Source organism: Mastigoproctus giganteus, chromosome 12 (genome assembly GCF_048544385.1).
Source record: "Mastigoproctus giganteus isolate SK-2022 chromosome 12, ASM4854438v1, whole genome shotgun sequence".
Lineage (NCBI taxonomy): Eukaryota > Metazoa > Arthropoda > Arachnida > Uropygi > Thelyphonidae > Mastigoproctus > Mastigoproctus giganteus.
This window is the reverse complement of record NC_143586.1, coordinates 137,533,181-137,559,752: the sequence shown is the minus strand read 5'-3', so window position 1 is coordinate 137,559,752 and position 26,572 is coordinate 137,533,181. Positions and strand designations below refer to the sequence as shown.

The 26,572-nt window shown below is 39.7% G+C and overlaps 1 protein-coding gene across 1 annotated transcript in view; it reads left to right on the top strand.

Moving 5' to 3' along the window:
* Positions 1 to 26,572, top strand: part of LOC150077450 (LIM domain only protein 3-like) — a 155,589-nt gene that overhangs the window by 104,192 nt on the left and 24,825 nt on the right. The window contains exon 3 of the mRNA XM_090386826.1: positions 3,453 to 3,717. Within this exon, the coding sequence (XP_090242952.1) occupies positions 3,461 to 3,717 (257 nt within the window). The 5' untranslated portion in view covers positions 3,453 to 3,460. The remainder of the gene's footprint in view (positions 1 to 3,452; positions 3,718 to 26,572) is intronic.

The window sequence follows — 26,572 nt, the reverse complement described above, 5'->3', positions numbered from 1 at the left end:
CTTCTGCAAGCAGATGCGGTCTTGAGATGAACTGTCCGAGGGCTTGATGATAAATACGGACTAGTGGCGTAGCGCAGCGCATGTTAACGCGGAAGTACAGTATACGCATTTGAATTGACTATTGTTCTTGTATTTTTTACAAGATAAACGATACAGGAACAAAATACAGTGTATTATTTGTTTTATTGGTTGTTGGTGAGAGAAAAACCCAGGGCGGAAAACCTTGGAAAACCGGATATATATCCACCAGAGACCAGCTAATTCATCCTCGTTTTGAAACTGCCACCATGGTTCCTTATATCTAATCCAGAACTTTCTAAGGAGGTAAACAAGTCGTATGAGCATTAATACTACAAATCGAATCACTTTACTAAAACGTACTGAACATGAAATCTTCATGGAAGGGAGATGAGAAGTAACTCTTCAACAACAGAGCAGTCTTCTGTGTTCGTAGACCCTAGGTGCTCTTCATTCTGTCTCGCTACAATACATCAAACGTATTAACACACCCCCTTGCGTTAAATCTGATTTTTTAAAAAGAAATTTGAAAGCCTTTCTATAAAATTTCCACAAAACTTATCCCAATACCAACACAAACTTTGTTGACATTGTTAATGATTTTGTTAATAGAAAAAAACTAAAGTTATTTTCGAAACAGTGGCTAATGAAAAAGTTCAGCAACATTGCAATTCGATAATCTGACAGAAATCTGTAGTAGATAACGATGCCATTATGAGGAACTGCGTTAAACTTAGAATCCAAAGCACTGCAGATTTAATTTAGGCATAATAAGGCCTATAATTTGCTGCCGTGCATTTAGAAGGGCTCTTTCCACCAGGGTTATGTCCAGTGCACGGATTACCGTCGATTGTAATCACGAACTTGGGGGACATTCAAACATGGCCACCAAACAGCGACGCATCCAACCACCACAGGAAGCGTGCACTCATCATCTCCCCCCCTTCTTCCCCAAGTCCCCCCAAGCAGTATCTACTGGAGATTAAACCATCGGCTACATCCACACCTTGCCCGAAGACACTTGTTTTCCAATGCACACGTTTAACACATGCAAAGCCCACTTGCTGAACGCGGCACACGAGGGCTCGTGCGGAGATAAGCGTGCTATGACGGAGATCAACAGTGGCCCAATCACAACACACCGCGGTAACAATAGAGGCCCGAGGATACAGCCTTAAGTAGTGTGGGAATGAATTCATAACCGGCCCTTCTATCCTGCATCTCGGCGTGCCGTTGTCTCCCTAAACCCGATGTTTACAGAGACGCGGCGTTCTCTAAATCTTCGCGCCACCTGCGACATGATAAATGGCCATTTTATCGGCCGAGGAATCACAGTGCCACTCTCTCACGGAGATGACCGGAAATTCGAGGCTCCGCTGAGCGCCATAATCTCGTAGCAGGCGTTTTATCTATCAGCGCGCGGATTTTGTTATTCATGCAGGCCAGCCTTATGTGTCGTCTCTGGTAGATATGACAGCACGGACCCGTCACACACCATTATTTCTGAGTCGCACCAGAAATTTGATGAGTCTGCCAACCCAACCCGCTCATATTTAATGACTCCTGTCTATGATAAAACAGCCGAGGCTCAATGGAAAGTCTGTCTAAGGCCGTTAGGCTTAGCTCTGTCATCTTCGGTCGGCTTTCTATTACCATACAGCGTTCGCTGCACAACTTTCAGAGAAGTCAGCTAAAGTCGTTAGTGGCGAGAGACATTAGTGTGTTATGCGTTCACACTATCGGGCAAATACCGCTCTCATTACTTAGCTGTAACACGAATAGATAGATCGATAGATGGACAGAATGATGGGTGGGAGCAGACAAGGGTAAACACTGTAAGGGGGCGAGAAGGGAAAGAACAAAAAGATGTTGAAATCAATAAGAGAAGGAGGGAAGGTAAACAGAAATAAACATAGATAGAAAGATAGATGCAGAGAGAGAGAGAGTGATGAATGAATGGAAAACAGACATTTCTTTAGAATTGAATAAAGGATTCAGTGCACAGTAAGCAGAAGTATAACGCAAGGGCTAGTACGAGTCGGTGGGAGGGAAGGAAGGGTCCGTAGTGACTTGTTATCACGTGCACGACAATATTTCCCCTGGGGAAAGTTTAATCATTAATACTGTTTTATAGAGATCTTAACCTTTGTATACAAAAGCATCTTGCCAACTATTTTAGCTACTTTTTGTGATTTGCTATTTTTAGACGAGGGGCGGCTAGAGATATTTGAGATGGGGATTTGAAACGGCTGGCAGTTTAATCCTTCTCTACGGTAGCTACATTTTTTGCCATCGGTGGTTAGCCTTTCAGGTGTCTTTAAGAGAACATTTAATTTGAGCAGAAAACCAAGCTTCCACTTCATTAATTACCTCCTCATCAGTCTGAAATCTGTGACTCCATAATGGTTTCTTTATTCTAATGAAGAGTGTAAAGTAAAGGTGAGAGGTCGAGAGAATAAGGCGGCTGCTGCGGCTTTTCAAAGCCACTCCTGATTGCAAGGTCCACTGTGACAGCAGCCTTGTGAGCAGGTACATTTTCGGATAGGAGGCCGATATCTTTGGATAGCTCCAGCTTGATAGCCTCTCAACTTTCCCCAGGACGTTTCTGTATATACTCTCCAATGATGCTGTTGCCTTTTTTGGAGGCAATTTGTAAGGAACGTGCCTTGAGAGTCTCCATAAGAGGGATAACATTACCTTGTTGGCACACAATTGAACTTTGGCTTTCTTGGGGGTTGGCGTAGATGAATAATTCCTTTGTTTCCTCATCTGTGCTGTTTCTGACTCTAGCGATGTACCCAGCATTCATCCATCTTCGCAGTTCTCTCCAAAAAATCATCGATCTTCTCTCCACGAAACTCCAACAGTTGTGAGAAACATTCTTTCCTGTGGAACTTTTGATGAGGCATCAATAATTGTCTAATCCACTGTATGCCACCTCAGACATGTGCAGGAACTTATGCATTAGGGTGCAAACAGACCAATGGCTAATGTTCACTTCATTTGCTATAAAATTAATAGTTGGGCCACGACAGCACAGATGACTCTTCCTTCTCTTGGATCATCATGCACACTGCTTCGTTCACCCCTAAACTGTCTTTCCCAATCTTCAATCTAATATGATGATCAAATTCCTAACTGAAATATTTCTAGGTGAAGGTAAATTAAAATTATTGTGTCAAACACGCAGTAATCCACTAGAAAGCAATATTCACTCTCAAACGACAGAATAAATATAATTGTACTTTTATACTCCAGAAGGACAAAGTCAGATTAGTTCAAGTTAGAGAATGTTCGATTCATTCACGAGCACAGAAATTCCAATAACTTGTTTTTACAACCACCTTACATTCATTCTGCTTTTACTTGATAACGCAGCTCATCTTTCTGATTATGACATCTGCTAATACTGTTCGTGTCTTTTCTTTATCTAGAAGACGTCATGGAAGTTAAAGCTGAGAGTCAGCAGCGGAAAACAGTTGTTTCCGGAGATGGGAGTCAAAGATCGGGAATAAACAAAAGTGCCGACTGTGCGGGCTGCCAAAAGCCGATCCGGGAACGGTATTTGTTGAAAGCTCTTGACCAATTCTGGCATGAAGATTGTCTCAAGTGTGCCTGCTGCGACTGTAGACTCGGGGAAGTCGGTTCTACGCTCTTCACTAAAGCCAACCTGATCCTCTGCAAGAGAGACTACCTGAGGTAAGTCAACTAGATAATCGCAAATCGACTCGCTGTTAGCTCATTTCTTTCTCGCTGCCATGAATCAATTATTTTTCCTAACATCCGCTCAACTCAATTTCAAGCATCCTTACTAAAGTAAATTTAATCCGGCGAAACAGCAAATGCACGCTGTGCGTGTGGGTTGTGAGCACTGCTAAACAGCAGAAAAAATATTGATGGGCTCCTACGTGCGAAACTGTTTACCAGCGAAATTTTACTAAAGGTGAAATTATCAACAGTACCTTAAGTAATCGCCAATACGTTTAATACACAAATACAAAATAAGACCTTATTAAGCAGCTGCATCAGCTATAAATTTCAAAATTGGTTTGATGGCTTAGACATGAGTTTGTATTTGAGACTGCCCCCAAAGAAGTTTGTTCGTTCGAGTCCGCATTACCAGGCAATATGAACGACCCGTTGAATTGTGGCGCACAAATTTAGCTGTTCTTAGTTCACTATGTATAATACATTGCTGAAAGTAACGTGCCATCTCTGTTTCAAAGAGCTTTCGCCCTTAATTGATCACTGTATCATCTTCGGTGGACTCCGAACCAATTTCTGATAACAGGAATCGATATTTTGACTCATTCATTCCTGAACATGGCGGTCAAACGGCGTGTTTGTCTGGACTGAAGCCTAGTTCATCCTAAAAGTGTTCATTAACGTTAAGGTTGGTTCTCTCGAAAGGGAAATGAAGCTTTCGCACGCCCATCTCTTCAGACTGCCACTACAAGCTGTGCAGTACTACATGGTCAATTATTATGCTGAAACAGAAAACGAGTATCATCTCCGCATATTTCTGCCACAGTGTGGGAGGGGAGCAATCTGCCGGAACATCAATGCACCGCATGAAATGCATTGCTGCAGGAACCGCAACCAATGGTCCAAGCCCAAAGCAGAAGAACAGCCCCAGATGGGGACAGCACCTCCGCCAAACTGCACAGTTGGGACGACACACTCTGGTACTAACGTCCTCCTGGCATCCACCAGACCCAAACATAGAATTAGATCGGAAAACGGTGATTCGTCACTCCATAACACAGCTTTTCTACATTCCACGAACCAATTATGATGTGAATAAATAAATAATAAATATTCATTTATTGCAACTACAGCAAGCCCATCACAGCACTAGGCTAGGGGCATAAATTCAGTACAAAGGAGACAAATATAAAAAAATACATAGCATATTCTATATATACATTAACAACGAATATGAATTATAATGATCAAAAATATATATTGCAGAACATCACATTTGGCTCTCGGATGCAGTTACTGGGTTGCAGGCAGGCAGCTGTTTGTATTTCTCATAATTTGTTTGGAAATGAGACTCCTGTAGGATTCAGAGTTGAGCAACCTCTTATAATCAATGTTGTGATAATTTATGAGGTGAAGGGATGCATTGGGGAACATCCTGTCCATTTGTTTTAGTCTGGAGAGTTTGGATTTGAATTGTTGTTGGTTTCTTGAATTTTCTCCGTTGGTGGGATCTATTATGTCGGCTAGGTTTGGTGATTGTTTGCAGAAGTAATTAACTTTGCAAGCAGCATGACTCCAGACTCGTTGATCATCTGTTGCAGAGGCTTTGTTTTTAAGTTTTTTTAAAGCTGTTGCCTGGATACTGTACGGAGAAAACGAAGTTTATTGTTCAGCATCTAAGAACCATACTCTAGGGCAAGGAATTTTTTGACGGTAACTTGAGGAGCGCCAGACCAGATTTCGGAGGCATAAGACAGAATGGGAAAAATGCATCTCTGAACATGGTTTATGACTGTTTTTCTATCTTGAATGTGGTTATGCCAGGAAAAGTTGAAGGCGTGCATTGTGTGCTGTGATGTTCGGTTGTATGCAGCCGCTCTTAAATAAAACCTGAAGCTATGCAGCACCCTAAGTATTGTGCTTGTACTCAATACTTAGGGTGCTGCATAGCTGGGCGTTTCTGAGGCCTCTCTGAACCTCATCTCCCCATTGACAGTATTCGATGAGGACTGAGGGAGTTATCTATGTACCATTCTTCTGAGTCCACTTTCATTTCTTTCCGCCAATTTCTGCGGTCTGCCCGAACGTTTCCATTTGATGATTACGTCAGACATCGCTGATCCAGGGCAGAGACCGGAAAACTATTGCCCTCATTTACTCTTGATGCAGTTTTTTATCGAGTTCGGACCACTCGGGATGCAGGATTTTGCTGTCACTCGCTGTTATGGCACTACCTCCAGTGGGTGCAGGATATATTGCTTTTCCTGTGAACACGGTAATTGTAGAAGTCCTGCTCCTCGTGGGAAGCGGTTTTCCTGGTGTTCGCTGCTTCCCCTGGTGTACAAGTTATTGAGAGCGGCTTCAGTTAAAACTACAGAGAATCAGGACACCCTTTCATGGACGTCTACTATTAATAGAATTCTTGATGTAATCATACACTAGGACGATGGAACGTGTGAGCTCCCGGAGCAGGTGGAAATTAAATCTAAAAATAAAAATTCGACTTATATTAGGCAGACTGAAGAGCCTCCCTTCACATTTGAAGAGGTAGATAATGCAATAAATTCAATGCGCTCTGGGAAATGTCCCAGTTTTAATGGTCTTGAAGTGGACATCCTCAAAAGGGCCTGGAAAATTGTTTCTCCTTTTATTCTCAAGCTGTTTAATTCTTGTCTACAACATGCAATTTTTCCTAAAACCTGGAAAATTGCAAATCTTAAGATACTCTTTAAACATCCTAAGAAACCCGAGGACGACCCGGCTTCATACAGGCCGATTGCCTTGCTACCAGTTATGGGCAAGGCACTGGAAAAAGCGATCGCAAATCGGCTATTAGTTATTCGCACCAATAAAGCATTATCATCTCCTGATCAATTTTGGTTTTACTCGTGGCAAGGGGACTGAGGATGCAATTGCCAGACTCCTTACTTTGCAAAAGGAAACTGATACAAAATACCTTCTTGGCCTCTTTGGACTTCAAAGAGGCCTTTGACACCCTTTGGTGGCAGAGTGCTCTGGAGAAGTTCCAGGAGGCTGGGGTTTCTAGACCAATCTTCAAATTACTTACTAGCTATTTTTACCAGCGCTCTATCATAGTTAAGAGTGGTACTAAACAGGTCTCTAGACATGTTAAAAGGGGTTGCCCACAGTGATCAATTCTTGGCCCCTTGTATTGGAATGTTGTGTTTGATTCATGGCTCACCAAGAAATTTGAAGGAAGAAAGATGATTGCCTATGCAGACGATCTTACCATTCTTGTCAGCGGAAATTCAAAGGAAGAACCTGAAAGACACAGCTAACTCCGTCATACAAGAACTTTCAACTTGGTCTGCAATTCACAAACTGCAAGTTTCAACAACTAAAACATCGCGATGCTTTTAAAAGGAAAATTAGATAAGAGAACGAAGGCCACTTGTAAAGTATAGAGGACAGACAATTAAATATACTGCCATTACAAAATATTTAGGTATTCAACTTGATGATGCCTTAAGTTTTCTACCCCATGCAAGATATGTGAAAGAGAAGTGCAAGCCTTTCTTATCCCGATTGAGACAGGTAACCAGGCAAGAATGGGGCCTGAGAGGTCATTCACTCAGGTTATACTATTATTGTTTTTTTTTACCTATCATTGCTTATGCGGCTGGAGCGTGGGGACATAGGGCCAACAAGTCCGTAATTATGAAACAGCTTCTGCAGGCCCAGCGTGCTGCCCTCCTGATGATGTCACGGGCGTGTAGAACCACTTCTACTATGGCTTTTCAAATGTTATTGGAGAAAATTACCCCTACACTATGAAATGCAATACAGATATATGATGTATGACCTGAAGAAATCAATACCTGCCACTTGGGATAATGTGCAACGCGACCTAGATGCTTCTTTAACATCTGAGAAAAGAAGGCTTCGTTCCATTTATGTAGATAAATGGCAAAGAGACTGGTCAGCTTTGGAACTTGGCGCCGTGACCAGAGAGTTTTTATCATCGCTGAAGGAGTTCAGGAAGAGAGAATCTTTGTGGTTTGCACCTGGCTTGCATGGTACATTTTTACTCTCCGGCCACGGGAGTTTTAATAGCAAATTATTCAAATTAGGATTGTCTCCTACCCCGCTCTGTCTCTGTGGACAGGAAGAGAATGTTGACCACATTATTTTCGACTGTCAATATTATCAAGACTACAGGCGTGAACTCCAGCTTGTTTCAGATACCTTCACAATGGGAAATAAACCTGCGCTTATCCGATCTCAAGCGGCATTTATAGCACTGGACACCTTTGCGTCGCGTGCTTTTAAAAGAAGAGAGGAGCTTAGACTCGCTAATTTGGGATAATTTTATCATAAGTTGATGATGATTGGACACTCATTGTAATCAAATATACCCTGCTGGACATTGAACGTGTTCCTATATCTAGTGTGTGTGTAAATTCTTGGTGTTCTTCTGAAGACGTGGAACCTGTTTATAGCGTGATTGGGGTAAAAAAAAATTATAAGTGCTTGGAGCAATGTCTACAAGAGATTAGACATAATTATGTTTCAAAAAAATCTTTGCTGATCCTAGCTTCTAGGATGGGATCCTCCATGGGATTATTACCATAGCACGAGAAGTCAGTCCATTTCTCCACCTCTGTCTCCTTTAGTCTTGCTTTATTGGAGGGTTCCTCTGATCCTCCTCTCTTCTATTCTTTCCTACCTCTCCAGCTCCCAAACTCCTCCTTCTATAGCCTTTTCATTTCATCCTAATTTTGGATCTCTCGGGTCTTTTGCCCTGGGTTAGTCCAGCAGGTGATAGTAGATCCTGGCCGCCTCCACGTGGCGGGGATGGGGGTTGGGACGTGATGACCAGGTGTTGCTACTTCCCATCTGCTAAGAGCCAGGTATCGGCCGAAAACATAACAACACACCATATCACTGCACTTGCACATCCAACATCCTACATAAAAATGGCCAGTTTGGGGTAAGCTTCTACACAAGATGTACGACAGCGGCTGATGGAAGAAATCCTGGGATCCGCCTCAACAACACATGAATATCCCCCCTGCTTCCTAGTGGCTGGCAGTTCAAACAATTTAACACTACATAATCACACAAACAACATTATACCACACATTGGCCTAATTCTACAGAGGCTGTATCACCACAGAGAAACACAGAGAAACTGAACTGAAGTTCAAGGTGTTGCTATTCATCAGACACGTACCCTGCATCTCCGGTTTTGCCAGAAATAAAAAAAATCAAATCTGCGTGTTTAATAGATCCGTTTTCATTATCAAGGTTTATCTAACTTATAGAAAAAAAATTATCGCCTTACCAAGAGACGTCCACATACTATCAGAAAATAGTAAATCATATTCATATCCTTGCTGCATATCACAGTTTCTCTGAAAATTGCTTGAATTGCTTGCTCGAGGCAGTGTTAGGTGGGTCGGAAAACTGCTAGCTTGGGGGAATACAAGGACTAATAGATTAACAGTAGCCACTGGCAGAGGTGAAAGTGATTCTTGCACTGCTTCTATTGGAATGAGCGGCAGCCTGGAAAACAAGATGCAGGGGATTTCAGAGACTGCTGGGGGTCATTGCGGTACAAATAAACACATGGGTTGTGTTAGGGTAGCTAAGAATAGGAACAGGTGCATGTATACTTGGGTGTACACCAATGCTAGGAGTTTGGTAAATAAATTTGATGAATTTGAGGTATTGCTCAAAACATCAAAGGCAGATATTGTTGGGATATCAGAGACGTGGTGATATAAGGAATGCAGAACTGGAATTTGGGGAGTACAATGGGTATAGAAAGGATAGACAGGATAGGAAGGGAGGAGGTGTTATGTTATTAGTTAAGAAACACATAAAATCCAAGGAAGTGAAGCCAGTCGACATCGCTGGACAGTGCAGTGTCGAGTCAGTTTGGTGTGACAAGCATTGGGAAATCAAAACTGAGAGTAGGAGTGTGCTATAGGCCTAATGACTCCGATGAGTATAATAAGAAACTGTACAGGGAAATAGAGTAGGCCAGTAAATCAGAGAGTCTTATAATGGGGGATTTTAATTTCCCAGATATTGACTGGAATTTGTGGGCTGGTCACTCACACACTAGCAAGGCTTTTGTGGATTTATTGGATGATTGTTTTCTACATCAGCATGTTCGGGAGGCAACTAGAGGGAGTAATACTCTTGATTTGATTATCAGTAGTGATTCTTCATGCATTAAGAATCTGAAGATAAATGAACTACTAGGTGGCAGTGATCACAGTGTGCAGAAGTGGGAATTACTCAAAGAGGTAACTGCCAACAGGGGTAAAGGGAAGGGTTATTGCTTTCGTAAAGGCGACTACGATGGTCTGAGACAGTATTTAAATTCTATACAGTGGGACCAACTGATGATGTTACCAACAGCAAATTCAAAATGGGAAGCATTCAAAAAACTTATCTTGGAAGCTACTAGGCTTTACATACCAACAAAGAAATATTGTTCAAGGTTTAGGCCTAAATGGGTGTCAGATGAACTAATGAGACATATGGCAGAGAAGGAAAATGCATGGGATACATATAAATTAACATGTGACACAGAAGCCTATGACAAAGTTACAAAGGAGGTTAGGCAGGCGAAGGCAGATTACGAGAAATCTTTGGAAAAGGATGCAAAGAAAAACAGCAAAGAGTTCTTTATTTATGTAAACTCTAGAAGGAAGGGGATGAATCAGATTGGTCCACTTAATATCGATGGTTCAACTGTTGATGATCCTGCTCAGGTAGCTAACAAACTAAATGAATATTTTGCATCGACATTCACACATGAGGAGTTATTCAGCAAGGGGAATGCCAGAGGTGTATTGAACTCTGGCAGAAAGTTAGATAACCTTGTAATAACAGATAAAGTGGAGGAGAAATTTTTGAATATAAATACAAGGAAGGATGGGATCTATCCAGTTACATTAAAGGAGGCAGCAAAGGAAGTAAGCAAACCCTTAGCCATAATTATGAGAGCTTCCTTGGACTCAGGGGAGGTACCCACAGACTGGAGATGTGCAAATGTGACCCCAATTCACAAAGGAGGATCAAAGGCTGACACAAGTAATTATAGACCTGTGAGTTTAACTTCTGTTCCAGGAAAATTAATGAAGGCACTGGTTAAAGAAGCACTGCAGGATCATCTAGACAAGACTTCAGTTATAGCTCGGACACAGCATTGTTTTGTTAAGGGAAAGTCTTGCTTGACCAATTTAATTGGATACTATGATGCAGTCACAAAAGAACTGGATGCAGGGAATAACTTTGATATTATATATTTGGATCTTAGAAAGGCTTTTGATACTGATGCACATGGAAGACTGCTGCGCAAATTGGAGCAGTGTGTTTGTTTGTTATTTGGTTTTTAGGAGCATTAGCAACTAAGGCCATATTGCTCCGGGAATATGCAGTGGTCATTCCCTTGACCTTTCCGCATCCTCCGTATTTGGTGGTGACGAGCTCGAACCCCCGTCTAATCAAGAAGCGTGTGCTACGCACTGCTGCTCCTTCCCACCTGGCTACGGAGACGCGGGCTGAGAGGTGGCAAATGAAGTTTAACATTGAAAAATGTAAAGTACTACATATGGGAAACAGCAACCCCAGGGCAATGTATCAACTCTGTGGTACTACACTGACAGTGGTAGAGAATGAAAAGGACCTGGGGGTAATTGTGCAGGCAGATATGAAGTTTTCTGAGCAGTGCAGACGGTCTGCAAGAGTAGCTCATGATGTCTTGTCAATGATATACAGGAATTTTTCTAGCAAGGATAAGGAGGTGATTATCTCCTTGTATAAGGCAATGGTCAGGCCACACCTTGAGTACTATATACAGTTCTGGAGGCCTCATTTCAAGAAGGATGTAGAGCTGCTGGAACAAGTACAGAGATGGGCAACAAGATTAGTGAATGGAACAAAGGGTTGCTCTTACGAAGAAAGGCTTAAGTTTTGCAAATTGCAGTGTCTGGAGACTAGGCACCGGCAAGGTTTTTTTTGGGTTTTTTTTTTTTTTTTTAGGAGCATTAGCAACTAAGGCCGTATTGCTCCGGGGATAAGTGATGGTCATTCCCTGACTTTTCCGCATCCTCCGTATTTGGTGGTCACGGGCTCGAACCCCGGTCTAATCAAGAAGCATGTGCTACGCACTGCTGCTCCTGCCCATGTAGGTGCCACCGGCAAGGTGATCTCTGATAGAGATGTATAAAGTCTTGAATGGTTTGAGCATGCTCAATGCTGATGGGATTCTTCCTCTTGCTCAGAACAATCACCTGAGAGGGCATAAATTCAGATTGAGGAAAGACAGATGTAGGATAGATGTGCGGAAATTTGCCTTTAGCCAGCGAGTAGTTGGTTGGTGGAACAGACTTCCATCCCTTGTCGTGGAAGTTGATAGCCTAAATAAATTTAAGGCTCAGCTGGACAGGTATTTCGAACGAACGTTGTATTGTATGGTATTTTATTCATGGAAATGTGAAGATTTTCTCGGGCACACTTACTTGAAATCATAATCAAATCCTTGTTCTTCCAGTTCTAAAAACTTGAAGGGAGTTGAAATGGAAACAAGCAAGTCTTGACTTACTGCAATCATGTTTCTTTTCTATAAAGGACTCAGCTGGAATTCCCTGTGGTGGCACACTTTCCGATCTTCTTTTCTTGGCCTTAATTCCACCCTTTCTGTTTTAAATGTCATTGCTTATATCAATCGAGGTTGTAGTTAGCGGATTTCAGAAGGAGGGAGTGGTTTCCCCAGTCAGTTTTTTCTGGTTTATCAGCCCACACAACATGCGAATTGGCTCGTGAATACACACTGGTACAGATATAATACACAATGGTGCAATTTGGTCTAAGTTGCTGCTGCGCCTAAAATCCAACAACAAGATGGTTTATAGCGAAAACATTCATATTTGGATAATCACTATCTTGAAAGAGTTTCCAGTCAGGCGGAGTCATTTCCGCACTATTTCGGGCCTCCACACACACACTAGTTCGATTTATAATAACTGCCTTCATTATATTTATCAAAGCATCTCTTGCTTTCATTTGTTCCTCTTACCTTCATACCAAATCCTTCGAAGGCTTACGTTTGACATTAAGCTGTTAGTTATCAATCATATTAATCGTCTCAAAGCCAGAAAATTAAACAATAGTTTCTCAAAGTCTCGGTCCAGTAACTGTTCTAAGCTTAAATATGATGCTGAAATCTGGTCATCTGATCCCCACACTTTCTATTTTAAGTCTTCTTTTGGATAATCCACTAAATCTAAAATGAATACCAATCTCAACAGCATACTAACGAAACTCATTCAGCTAAAATCATTTGATGCTACTTCTGTACTTTTCACTCTTGTTAGACTGTTCCCCAAACTTAAGACAGATAGTTCTTATATGCTGATTTGTCTTACGTAAAGTGTTAAGGCAACATTTAGTCTTCCGTTTTACTTTGGCCTGGTTATCATTATATTTACCTTTTACGTATATTGCATCATCTGCTTGTTAGTTCTGCGCATAACTGCTTGGGATTCCATGTATTCTTCTTTACTCTGCAAACCCTTCTGTCCTTGGGAGTAGAGGAGATGCTGTTTAAGGATAATTCTCTTGTAACTTGAATTAAATAATATAAATTGATATTTATTTATTAAATAGTGCCCGATGTTGTGAAAACCTACCAGATAGAAGATTCTGGTGACCAAAGAAAATTGAAAGATAAGACTTTGAACTTAAAAGGACGTACCTCATGATATCATCGCCGAAAATTTCCTTTTAAAACTTAATATAAGAGCCTAAAATGTCAAGAATTGTTCCTAAGTGTGTGCACTCTTTAAGGGATTGCAAAAGCTTGGATTTCATAAGAGATGTACAACGTACCAGTCATTCGGATTGGTACGTAACCTATCTGTGCACTCTGGGACAATGGAAAGGGGTTCTACCTAGAACCATAAAAAAAACAACCTACAGCAATTTCTTTAAACAACCAGAACTGGTGTAGACTAATTTTCCGAGCTGAAAACGTACAGGATGCAGTTATGTCACCAACCTGCCAGGCTGAAGATTTCTCAAACTCTAAGGAGAGTCGGATTCAAGACTAACAAGCAGGGAAATGAACTCCAGGCGCTCGCACGGGGTTTAGAATAATTTCACCATCTTTCTCTCAAAAACCTTTCACAATGGAACCAGAGATGTATCTTAGGAGGCAAGCACCCCCATGGGCTACCAATGTCGGGAACTTCTCAGGTAAAATTCACTACCCATTGGCTCAACATAAATTGTTTTCCTCCATGTGCCAGCAACGGAATGATATTAAACACTGAAAAGTCGCTATTGAGCCCGAAAGCAAATCCCAACCAAAATTTTAACTTCTAAAACACATTAAGTGCCATCTAGCGAACAACGGTGATGTGGTCATCTGAACTCTTATCTATTTATTAATGTTCTGCGTATTCAACGTATTCATATTACGCAGAATATTTAATAATATTCTGCATAATATGTATGACTCAAAACGGAGGACCAAGAACACATGAAGCTTGGTGGCATTTTTCAATTTAATCCGGTTTGTGATATTTAATATAGGCACAGCATTATAATTTATATTTACTGAATTAAGTTTCATGCAAAAACGTAATACAATACGATGTTAAACAAAGAGCATGTGTACATCTCTTTCTCAATAAAACAGCTTAACGGACGACTTAATCCAAATATGTCACTTAAATATTGTCAATATTAATTATTTGGATCATTTTTATATTACACCCCAATAGTATTAAATATAAATTAATAAAGTGGCGGTTATTTTGCAATGATTTAAAGATGGTTAAAATTCTACTCGAAGAAATGTTGGGTCTACGTCTTTTCGGATGTAACAAGCGTTCACTCGACTTTCTGGAGAAGAATGAGAATCATCTACGCTGCCAACTGCTGTCATGTTCTGGCGCTATAGCTATAACTGAAAAAAAAGGTCATGACTTTTGGAATGGGAAGTGTCATCTCCAATATTTGTCCTCATACGACGACTGCTAGTATCACAACTGTAACAGAAGTGGTCTTGCTAATACTACTGTCCATATCCGGCCACGTCCTCGTGTAACTACCACCTTGAACCGTGTGTTATTTTTCTCCGTACATTAGTTGTAATCCCCTCTTATCTGTGTTATCATTCCGAGTATAAACAGAACTTTGATTTCTTTTTCTTTATCTAAGAGAACTCAAATTTCTCAATCATCTATGATTGGGTGCTTCAAAGCAGACATCAAGAGACCGATACCGCTAGCAACTTCTCTTAATTTCTTTCTTTGCCGCACAAAGAACCTGCCAACAACAGCCACCAGACTAAGTCTTTACAAACAAACAATCTCAAGATTGTTTTGTTTCACTCCTTTTTGGGGAAGATCTTCTCTTACAATTTATTGCAGATGTTTACATATAGGGCTGAAGTTACTGTGACAGCCGAGCATTAGCATTTTTATAACAGAATGGACCGATGATGACGAAAGCAGAGACACTCACCCACAGCAAGCGTTAATGTTCTGGCTGTGAAATGGTTTATCATAAAGGTGACGTGGATTTTTGTTGCTGAATATCTAAAACTTTGCTTATTTACATACCCATTTAAATGAAAGTGGGCCTCATCACTCATGATTGAACAACTGGTTAAATCTGGATCATCTTGGCACACCCAGGGTCCTGAGCTGGATATTATCATTCTTCCCTTTCTTGATGATTCCCTTCTACTTCTGACTCGTGTTCTCTCTCTCTCTCTCTCTCTCTCTCTCTCTCTCTCTCTCTCTCTCTCTCTCTCTCTCTCTCTCTCTCTCTCTCTCTCTCTCTCTCTCTCAGGGTAATTCAGAAATGTTTTTTGGCTGGTGCAGCATAAGCCTCGGGCTTCCTTGCACCATATAGCAAATAATAATACCTTTCAACTGCTAGTAGGAATGGAGAGCAGAAATCCAAAGTTGTATCAAATCAAGAAAAATTAATTGATGAATCATTGGCATTTTATACGGATGGAACTTTAAATCGGTATGCAATCTGCGGCGTACACTTCGATCCGATATGTTCAATTCTCTTGATTTATGACTAGCAAATGTTGTTCTAAGTTTATAAATCCACTGTGTCATGCTCTCTCGACTTGGAACACCACCATTTCTTTCGATTTTGAAATGGCGTCTAGTACTCACAACAATAAACCGATTTGAAAAATGTTTGGAAAGTAAATCCACGGTTTAATCCAAGAACCGCAGCGCCCCCACCGCAACCACTTCGAAATAGTGCGACTTTTAAAATAGCTAATTGTTTTTGCCCGACCCACTATACAATCCATATCCGACACGGATGCAAAGTATACCCATCACAGTGAGGTCCAGGCTTGACAAAAGTTAAGAGAAAACAAAAATAAATAAAATAAGAGATTATGTAAGAATAAATTTGCTGTTATTAATCATATTCATGTAATTTTATTGTAAAAAAAGAAATTCATAGATTAAACGTAGTTTTAACGCAGTATTGCTAGCTTTTGACAGTTCGTGCACGCTTCGCGTGTATTATTTTGTAAGACTCGTGAATGTGGTGTCACGTGGTGTCTCAAATACATATTCATAACCTTTATTCTGGAAAACCACGTAACGCTTTTGTTTCGAATTATTTAAAATTATATTTAAAAAGGATATTAAAGTTTAAATTATTCACTGAAGTATATTTTAGATTTAAAATATGTGATATTTAATTTTTCGATCCACAATAATTGTAAACATAAAAAAGCTAACTTGTTGAAAACAAATTTCTTTAAACTTAAATCCCATATGATAAACAACACTTTACAAACGTTTGATTTTTATCTTGTACTTAGAAGCTTTTAAAAGAAAAATAATGAGAATATTTTCTTCTTCCCATTCCAAATAAACATTGATTTTTGATCGTAATTCAGACAATACGAAAGAAAAAGATGGACAAGTAAGAAAGGGCGATCAGGATATCGAGAGGAGACAAAAAATCGCTCTCTCTCATCCTACAATGCACTTTCTTTGTACATTATCCCTTTTTATTTGAAAATATGCCGAAATTGGGATGTCAGGTAAAGGTTAAAGTACGAGATGCGACTGAGAACAGAAGACAAGAAGAATAAGAAACGCGAAAATCGCTAGTTGAAGTTACTTAAAGGTACCCTCGAATGATACAGAGGATGATCGGAAGGTCAGACGCCCGAATCCTTTATGCAGGCAATCGGATCAACAGCGTCTGCAGCAGATGTTTCAGAAGTTCTTAGTTAAGAAATCTACTGGAGCATAAGGAATGAAGTAGACAGGAAAATCCCCTTGAGTCGCTTAGAAATACGGAGAAACAAGACGCCAGGGGATTGTCCGCCTACCTTTTTTCAAATCACAAAGATAAATATGTTATTGTGCATATTTGTAGACAGGATACCATCGCTGCAAACAATAATGACAGCGCATATCTTCAACTTAGATTTCAGCAGCGCCATCTGGCGCGATTAAAATCTTCAGGTCAGGAAATGCGTGCAAATTTGAATAATTTACATTTATGTTATCGACGTATGTACTTGAAAACATTAAATATACCGAAAGGCGGGATACTTCAACGAAAAGAATACTAATCGTTAAATATAAGCATGATAGTTTTAAATGATCTTTTAATATTTTATAGGATTTAAATGAGGGTTAACCAGAGTACAGATGAACTCGACAGAACTAATGATCTTAAAGCTGAAGTTGATAAGCTTTGTCAGTTGAATATTATACAACTGGCAAAGTCCTTAGCTGCCTGGACAGCTTAGAGCAGAGGTCACACGGGGTATTTTTCAAAGACCGCATTTGACTGAGGTAAACAGTCAAATGCGGTCTTTTCTCGTGTACGCAGTCACGATCCGAAAAATCTAATAAGCAGATGTAAACAATCTCAGCACCAGATGCACAGGGGGAGAAAAAGACGTTTGTCTCCAGCTTTCCCTCCCATCTGTTGGGGTCGGTAACAGGCGCGTTATTGTGTGTTTGGCGAGGCTATATCAGCTCCGTGACTAGTACCATTCCAAAGCACACCACACTACTTCCATTATCCGTCCGCATTGTATTTCTTGCTCGAAATCCCTGGGGACTGAGGCGGTCTAGGGTTATGTGTCGTTACCTCCGCTGCAGCAGGAGTGACAATCGGACATGGTCGTATTTCTCCCGTTCCCCCTCCCCACCCATTTCTTTTCCCTACCACCGTGTCCTCCATCCACTTCTTATCGAGGAGAATCTTCATCGCGAGCTACACCAGCGACACGCGTAGCATCGTACGATAACAGCGTGTCCATGTACAATGGTTGCTATGGAAACCAGGGAGATGCCCGCGCTTGTGAAGGAGTGGGGGAGGGCGGGGAGAGGAAAGAATTGGACCGCCAGCCAATGACCAGTGCACAGTTATTCGTGATGAAAACCTCAGTGTAGGAGACTATAACACTTAATACGCCAGATCACAGAGTGGTCCCTCGTCAACTGAATGGTGCAGCTTGTCGGATTGCCGGGAGTGGTAGGAAGAGCACGCGCCGTTATGGACCGCTATTGATTCCATCTGATAAGTGCCGACAGGTAATTGAACAGCACGTGCCGATCATGTAAATCACGCCTCGAGCGACTTCTTGTCCCGCCGCTTCGAGCACAGGCCCATAACGGCCCTGTCACAACTAAGCCTAAACATGTTAGGCTCTGAGAAATGGTGTGATGGACGCTGATAGGCTCCTGGTGCCGCAAGAACTGCAGGCTACCCCCCCACACTCTGGTCGGACGTGACGGTACAGTTTCAGAGCAAGCGCTTCGTATTTATTTATTTCTGGTGGGTCATCATCTTTCTCCACTTCACATTACAGGAAAATGATATGGGTAGCAGGAAATTGCCTCCAAGTTTTCAAAGTTTCTCTTCGCCGTCTGTTCTAGATTGAAATGTATTATTTAATATTTCACAACACGTTTAGTCATTTAACAGATTTCCAACCTAGGCGGTACGAACAGTGTGTGTGTGTGTGTGTGTGTGTGTGTGTTCCCTTTTTCTGAAAGAAAATGAAAGCACAGCAAGTAGAGAACGGAAAAAAATCGAATTGAAATCTTTCATCGTTGATGAAAGATTGAAGTACATTGTTTGCTGTTACCTTGTAAAAGTTTCTCACCTCGCAAAATGTATTAAAAAGATAGTGAAGAGAAGAAAGTACTTGGCAAGTACATTCCGATTATTAACTACGCAGCGAATACGTTTTATTATCTGGCCAGTTACGAACAAATAGCTCGGCTACCTCAAAAATTTATGCTTGTCTTTAAGAGCCCAACTTTCTTCTGAGGAAGTGAAGAGCAAGAAAGAATTTCATGTGTAGGTAGACAAGCAGTAAGGCTGTTGTTGTGTTTCTGCTTGACTAAATTTTATAGTCATTTTGGTAGGTATGTGGCTCTATAATATTTCGATCACGTGAATAATCATATGAAACGATTTTAACTATAAAAATTTGATGTGCATCATACTCAACCGAGTTCCAGCGTCGTTTAACCTTAATTGTTTTTTTTTTATGATGTAAATATTGATATTTCCAAAACAAAAGGGGAAAATTCATCCTAGAAATATGCAGATAGTAACGTAACATACATGTATTTAACCATATTAAATTAGTGACCCAAGATCAGGAAGAAAAATTGCACATAAGCACCCTTCTCTCAACACCGGGTGGAAAACTCCCGCCTTGGAATCCCATCAATGACGCAAGGAATTTTAAGAGCTTTTTTTGTTTTTTCACAACGTGGATGAGTTAGTCAATCTCAGATTAGGGTTATATGTTTTTTTCTCCCGGAAACTCGAAGTTTTCGTCCATCAAATAGGCAAATCGACCACAGAACAATACAGGCATAATACACAGTAAAAGGCGCAATATGGTCTAAACTCTACAACAAGCAAGAAATCCTACCAACTTCCATTACTGCCTTCTTTAAAGTTTTAACAACAGCTTTCAAAGAAGATTACAACATTCTCATATATAAAGAAGATGGCGATAAAGCTAGTCCCATCAACTGTCGATCCATTAACACTACTAATAAAATTTTTGAAACCATACTTTAGAAATGTCATAGTTCTTGCCGTCAAGAATCACCAATACGTTTTTACCCCAAAAAATCCACTCTTTCAAGCTTAATCCTATTCTCTTACTTACTACTAACTGATTTGAAAAGGAAACCAAACCCATTCATTCTTATCGAAATTTTATTCTTTTCACACTGACCTTCTCTAAAATTTTTCACAGTATTTGGTTATGTATTCCTCTTATACTGGAACTGCTTGAATCTTTCTAGCCTACTCGTCAACTATCTGTTATAACTGAGGATGCATCTACCGGTACTTCGTTTACCATTTCACAAGGCGTCTCTAATGGCTCGCTCTTAGGCCCACTTTCATTTATTGTTTACCTTAATGATCTGTCAACTGTACTTCAGTCTGTCAATTTTGAGATGCAACTCTATGCAGGTGATCTTAAACTTGTCATCTTTCCGATGGACAGCGATCAACTCCAGTCCAACTGTCTTTTTCTTTGGCTCAACAAAAATAACATGTTTATTCATCAATCTATAGATTCAATTTACAAATCGGTAATTTTTTATTCAACTTTGCTTTAACAAAGCAAAGTTGAAGGAAAGTGAGGGCTTCTCTTTTGTTACGTTTGTAGTTTCAGCGTGGAATTTTAAAATTTATATACATATATTTGTTATTTTTATGTATTATATACAATATAATAAAATATTGATAGTATTCATTTATTTTAATTTAAAACTAACTGTTGTATGATTACTGGCGTGTAGAAATGCGGATCCAATGCAGTGGACCCACGCAGTACTCTACTGCAATACCACCAAATACGGAGGATGCAGAAAGGTCAGGGAATGACCATCGGAGCAATATGGCATTAGTTGCTAATGCTCCTAAAAACTAAATAACAAACAAACTACTGGAATCTTCTTGGTCCGGTTATCATCAGCCTACCTAAAATATATACATGTATGTATATGTACATAAGCCAAGCAGACGCCTATTCTAAAAATTAAGCGATTCGGAAAGGGAAGTTTTTCCAAGACAAAAGCATCTCCAATCCTTATAAGTATTCTGGTCCTTATTAACTCAATTCCTTACCACAATTATGAAAATTGTAAGGTTGTGGATCTCTACTTTGAAGAGCTCCAATGTTCCTGGACAATTATGGCTTAGTGACATAGCACATCATTCTGTTGGAAGAACTCATTCACAATGGATACATTGCAGCCACGAAGGATGCACTGGGTCGGAAACAATCCCCCACATAATTTGTGTATCCAAACGTTGCTCCACTAGTATCAAGGGGCCCACACAATTTTATTTTTGTGCACCACAAAAAACTACTCCCTACACCGCCGCCTGCATTGTTGCCACCTAGCAGGATGGGTCAATGGACTTATGCTGCTTTCGTCATATTCTGGATATTCCATCAGGTAAAACAGCAGGATTCGGAATTCGTCAGATCAGCCAACGTTTTTTTTTTAAATCCTTCACTTGATGCTCCTTAATCCACCACATGTGTGGTTTTTTTTTTCTAACAAGAGCGGAACTCGGTTCGTTCGGAGACTCATTCACCACCCGTGGCAAGGTACGACGAATTGTGTGTTCTGAAATGCTTCTTTGGTGCTTATATTGTACCGTGTTCTTATTTGACTGACAATCCTTTCTGTTACCTTGTACCAGTCTTGTTGGCCTTTCGCATCAACCAGCTGTTTCCAATAACAGGATCTTTGTTGGCTGTATGTTATTACATGTATGTATATTTTAACTAATACTCTTCCGAACGTAAATTCAACTATGCCGCGTTACTTTAGGATGATACAGGAATTATGTGGAAAAGTCAGATGTGAGTGCGATACTTGTCTGTGTAGTAGTATTGCTGTAAGTGTTGTTTCTGGCCACTTAATATCCAGGAAGCAACTATCGGGTGGCATTTTCTTCTCGGTACCCGACCCTGTCACCAGGAGGCGGGCCATTTACTGCACATGCTGTCCGATCCAGATGGATAAGACGGTAAGCTAGAAATCCAATGTCCTCGATCAGCGAATTTACATCATGGATCTCGAATCAAAGGTTTAATTAAAGTCAATTTATCATTTTAAGTGTTGGATATCATACTTCTAACTTTAAAATACGTTAAGGGTATGAAATGGTGCCACAAACGAAGGGAAACGGAGAGAATACTTTTTCTCTGCATATTGACAAATGAAATGTTATATGAAAACCATGCGTTTTGTATTAAGTAAATAAAATTTCTATTCATACTCCAAGACCATACAATCAATGAATCATTCAGACTCTGGAAAGATTCGCTTCTTACTGCATTCTACCATCCTAAATATCAAACAATGTTCTGTCCAGTCACTTACTCAACAAGCTATCTATTCATATTTTCAACTCGACCTGTCTATTCGACGTAAGAAAAGATAGCGTTTCCCAAGAGGGAAACTACCACAGTACAACCACAAAAATGAACTTAAACCAACAATGAACACAGAAAACATCCTAACAGTTTAAACTGCTTTATAGACATATATGAAACAAGAAATCGCTTTCAGAAATTCTTGTTACTAAGAAAGTTGAATACTGTATTAAACACGCAGAGTACTTCGGAGTTGTTTGATGCGAAATCCACTCTGGGATCCCATTCGACAACTATTCGGTATCCATATTTATTAAGACTTCTACCTGTTACTGCGTAACAGATTACAGGATGTTTCTGAAATCTTAAGTAGCACGAGTTGTTCGTAGAAAACCCCAAGTCAGAGTGATAAATTATACAGAGGAGTTAACCTTACAATTCCATCGATGCCTCCTCTTCAAACAGAATTCGCGAAAGATTCGTGTTCGACTGTAATCTCTTTCGTTCTAAAATTTATAGTGTACTTCCTGCATCAACAGTGTAATGTTTAATTTTAATTCCATAAACTTCCCAATTAGCGAATTGCTGGCCGACTTCAGATTAGGAAACACCATTAATTGTTGATATGTAGCCAAGAAGAATACGATCAGAGTGATCGGAACACTTGCCTTGTGATTTCCTTTACAGGTAATATGAAGCTTTCGTTTCATTAAAGGAGGAAAAAATGTGTAGTTCAATAGATGGAGTAGAAACCCGCTAAATACTGATTCCGAATTCTTACTAGTGTTGAGTAATTGAATAAGAAACTGCTAAATAACGTAAGAATGATAGCATTTTACACAGAGAACTTGACATACATCATTACAAGATCAGTGGTGGGGAAAAACACGCACCATATGGCCCGTTTCGTCTTCGAAATGTCCAGAAATAAATACTGAGTAGTAGGGGGATCTGAGGCCCTTACTACTTAGGTGTACCGAATACCCTGTCTTAACTATGTAATAAAATTTCGATGCAGTATTCTCGAAACATGGGTCTAAAATGTTACTCTTTATTGTAAAATCTTTTAAACATTTTGCTGTTAATTGTAAATGGCTGCGTAAGTGTTTAGGCATACGTAGAAAAAGATATTTTCTATTTTGGCAAGAGGACAAATTTTCGCGGAAGTGTTGACACGTAACCCCCGCGAATATGGAGACCCTATCGCAAATGCAAGCCCATCAGGAATCAGTTTATAGAACAAAGAATAATCTAACCATGAAGGAGAGCGACAGATAAAAACCGCAGAACAAAATTTGCCAAGATCAGTTAATACTTGGCACAGCCTACAAAAATCCTCACCAAAAAACGCAAATTGTAGCATCGGAATTATCTTATTATGTTAATCAAAAGAAAACAGAGGCCAGAATCGATTGCTAAAATTAAGAGAATTGGTTTGTATTTCTTAAAATAAATCATTATGTCATAAATTACTGGCTAGATTATGCGAATTTGGCATATTTTGGTAAAACCTAACTCCCTCTATATTTAATAACCGTTACGTGATATGAAACTATTATGGTGATTTTCGAAATCTACATTGGTTAAAAGCAGCATTTAAGTTGTTGGAAGTCAAAATCGTGTTGGCTAGCGTTATTGATATGGCCCAACCAGAACTCTAAGGATACTATTCTTACTTTTGTTCGAAGCATGAAAGAAACATAACAGGGCCAGAAATGCCAGATAAAAGCATGAAAGAAACATAACAGGGCCAGAAATGCCAGATAATTGTAACATAATTTCACATAGCATTAACACCATTTGACTGAGCAAAATTTAACACTGTTATTGATATGGCCCAACCGAAACTCTAAGGATACTATTCTTACCTTTATTCGTGGCATGAAAGAAACATAACAGGGCCAGAAATGCCAGACAATTGTAACATAATTTCACATAGCATTAACGCCATTTGACTGAGCCAAATTTAACACTGTTTGACTCTGCTCATTACAAATCCAAAAATATTTATATTTTATTTAGGTTTACTAAAACATTTCACATTATGCAATTTATAATAAAGACAAATAAAGCATTTCTTAGTGGATTTAAGATTTATTTTATTTTTACTTCCAAAATGTTAAGAAAGAAAAACTTTAAATACAGACCGGAATGTTTGATCTTATCGATTATTGGCATAATATCAGCACACCGAGCTTTTAACCGAACTCAGAGTGCTAATGATCTGAACAAACGACCGATAAACAGTGCAATTACTTGAACTGTTTATGTGGACCATCTTATCAATTTAAAGACTTAAATTACAGCTGCGAATCATTAAAAAAAAAAATACCGCTGGACATTGCAAAGTCTATAACATTAGACCTCGAAGAGGTAAGTTTTCTTGGCATTAAATTGTCAGATTTATAAGTTTCGCGGAGTTTCTGGTCCTAGACGGTTTTAAAATAAGGGTTTTGGAAGCAGCTTTCTCTTCTAGTCGTCCCCCTCTCCCTCCCTGCTCTTCCTCATTTTCCCGCCCCTTTCAAGTAAGGCAACGCCGTCTTAAAGGAAGCTCTCAATTCCTTAAGTGCAGAAGATGACACGCAAGAGTTTGGACATTCACCGCGGGCTGCGCTGTAAATTAGAGGCAGGTTTTGTGACGTGGGACCCAACTAGCTCCAGCTATTGAAAATACGTCCATTAAGGCCGGGCTAGGAATAGTTGGGAAGTCTGTTGGGAAGGAATTACGTAATTAATTAAAGCATTAAGAGAGGCTCCTGTTTAATCTTCCATAATTAAATGCAGAAAGGAGGACGATGAAATTAAGCACTAAACTTACAACACAAACAGACGATGAAGCTGCTCTTGTTCAGAAAGGGGGCTCAGGACTCGTTAAATTGTCCATTTATAAGATTTTCCCGTCTTTCTCGGAGATTTTATGGAGGCCGACTGGCTGTTCTCTGTACCCGTTCATCTCAAGTGTGCGTGATGCTAAAGGCACGAAAGATATGCTTCTATGACGACCATATAAAATGGCATTATTTCAATTTCTGGAAGTCTGGCTAGTAAGCGGCAGGAAGCGACAAAGGCTGCGGCCGAGGGCGAATGTACATTATTAACTGCAGACTACAGCGGCGCTGTGAAATTAAGAGAGATATATCATCCCAAGAAATAGGAGCGGACTAGGTAGTTTGTAGTTAATTAGCTTGATATCTAAATACATGGTAAAGCGCTAAATACGTTTCACGTTGCCCGCGTTGTGTAACAATGAAAACGAGGTGTTCTACAACGTGCACGCCGCTCCTGGCACACTCCCGTAATACATGAGCGAGCATTGGAATAATTAATAGTGGCAAAATATTTGGTAGCGAATCTATTAGCCATTCTAAGAAACATTTCATCGTATTTGTATTTCTCCACTCACAAATATCAGCGCACGATGAGAATTCTGGATTAAGGGCCGGCCCGATGGAATTATTTATCCTAAACAAACACTGGAACGGGGTTACATGGGCCATCTTGGGATGATACAACTATCTCGGTGCACTTAAATCAACGCTGTTTTGATATACCGAATGCATTAGAGAAACTTGGGTGTCTTAGGTTTGTACCGCATTTGGAGATTTCAGTCCATTAAATTTTCTTTTAAAGTTAACTACGCCATTAATTCTTAAAGTTACCATAACGATGATTAATTAGATTAACGTAATTGGACTTTTATAAGATGTGAGTGGACTATTTAGGTAATCATACTGGAATGTATTAAATACTTCGATTTTTGAAGCAAATTATTAATTTTAATCATCCCACTAACTTTGTAAGTACAGAAAGGTATTTAATAAAGTTAAAGCTGGACTCTCTTTCAGGGGTTGCACAGAAATCAAGGCCCAACTTCCAACATTTGAATTCGATTTGGTTTCTTGTTTATTATATTAAAAAATCTATTTTTCTTTTCCACTCGTATTATGCTATGGAAAGGATTGCAATTACAAATATAACCTGCTTCAAATTCAAATAGATTATCTCCGAATGTATGATGTATATTAAGAAAGTTATTTTTTAATTAAAAGAGGATTAATTACATTTTTTAAGGAATTTGTTTTAATAATCTGTTCAGATGTATTTTTCAAAGGCCATATTGATTTTGAACAAACTAATAAGTGTGTTATAAGGACGGTTTATGTTTGAAAAATGATAACCCTAAGAAGAAATCTATGCAAACTTATTGCAATGACAATCCATTAAAAAAAACTCTTCCAAAAAGTTCCACTTAACACACCAATTATGATTCCTAAAGACAGAATGATTAACTTACTGGTGGCAGCTGGTTAATATTAAAACTAGTAACTCGGATTCCTCAGGTGGCTGTTTCTACCTGGGCGGTCTGAGTTAGGTCTGACGTTTTGTTATTTCAGCAATGTCCTCTTCTGTCATATTTTTGTTGATAAT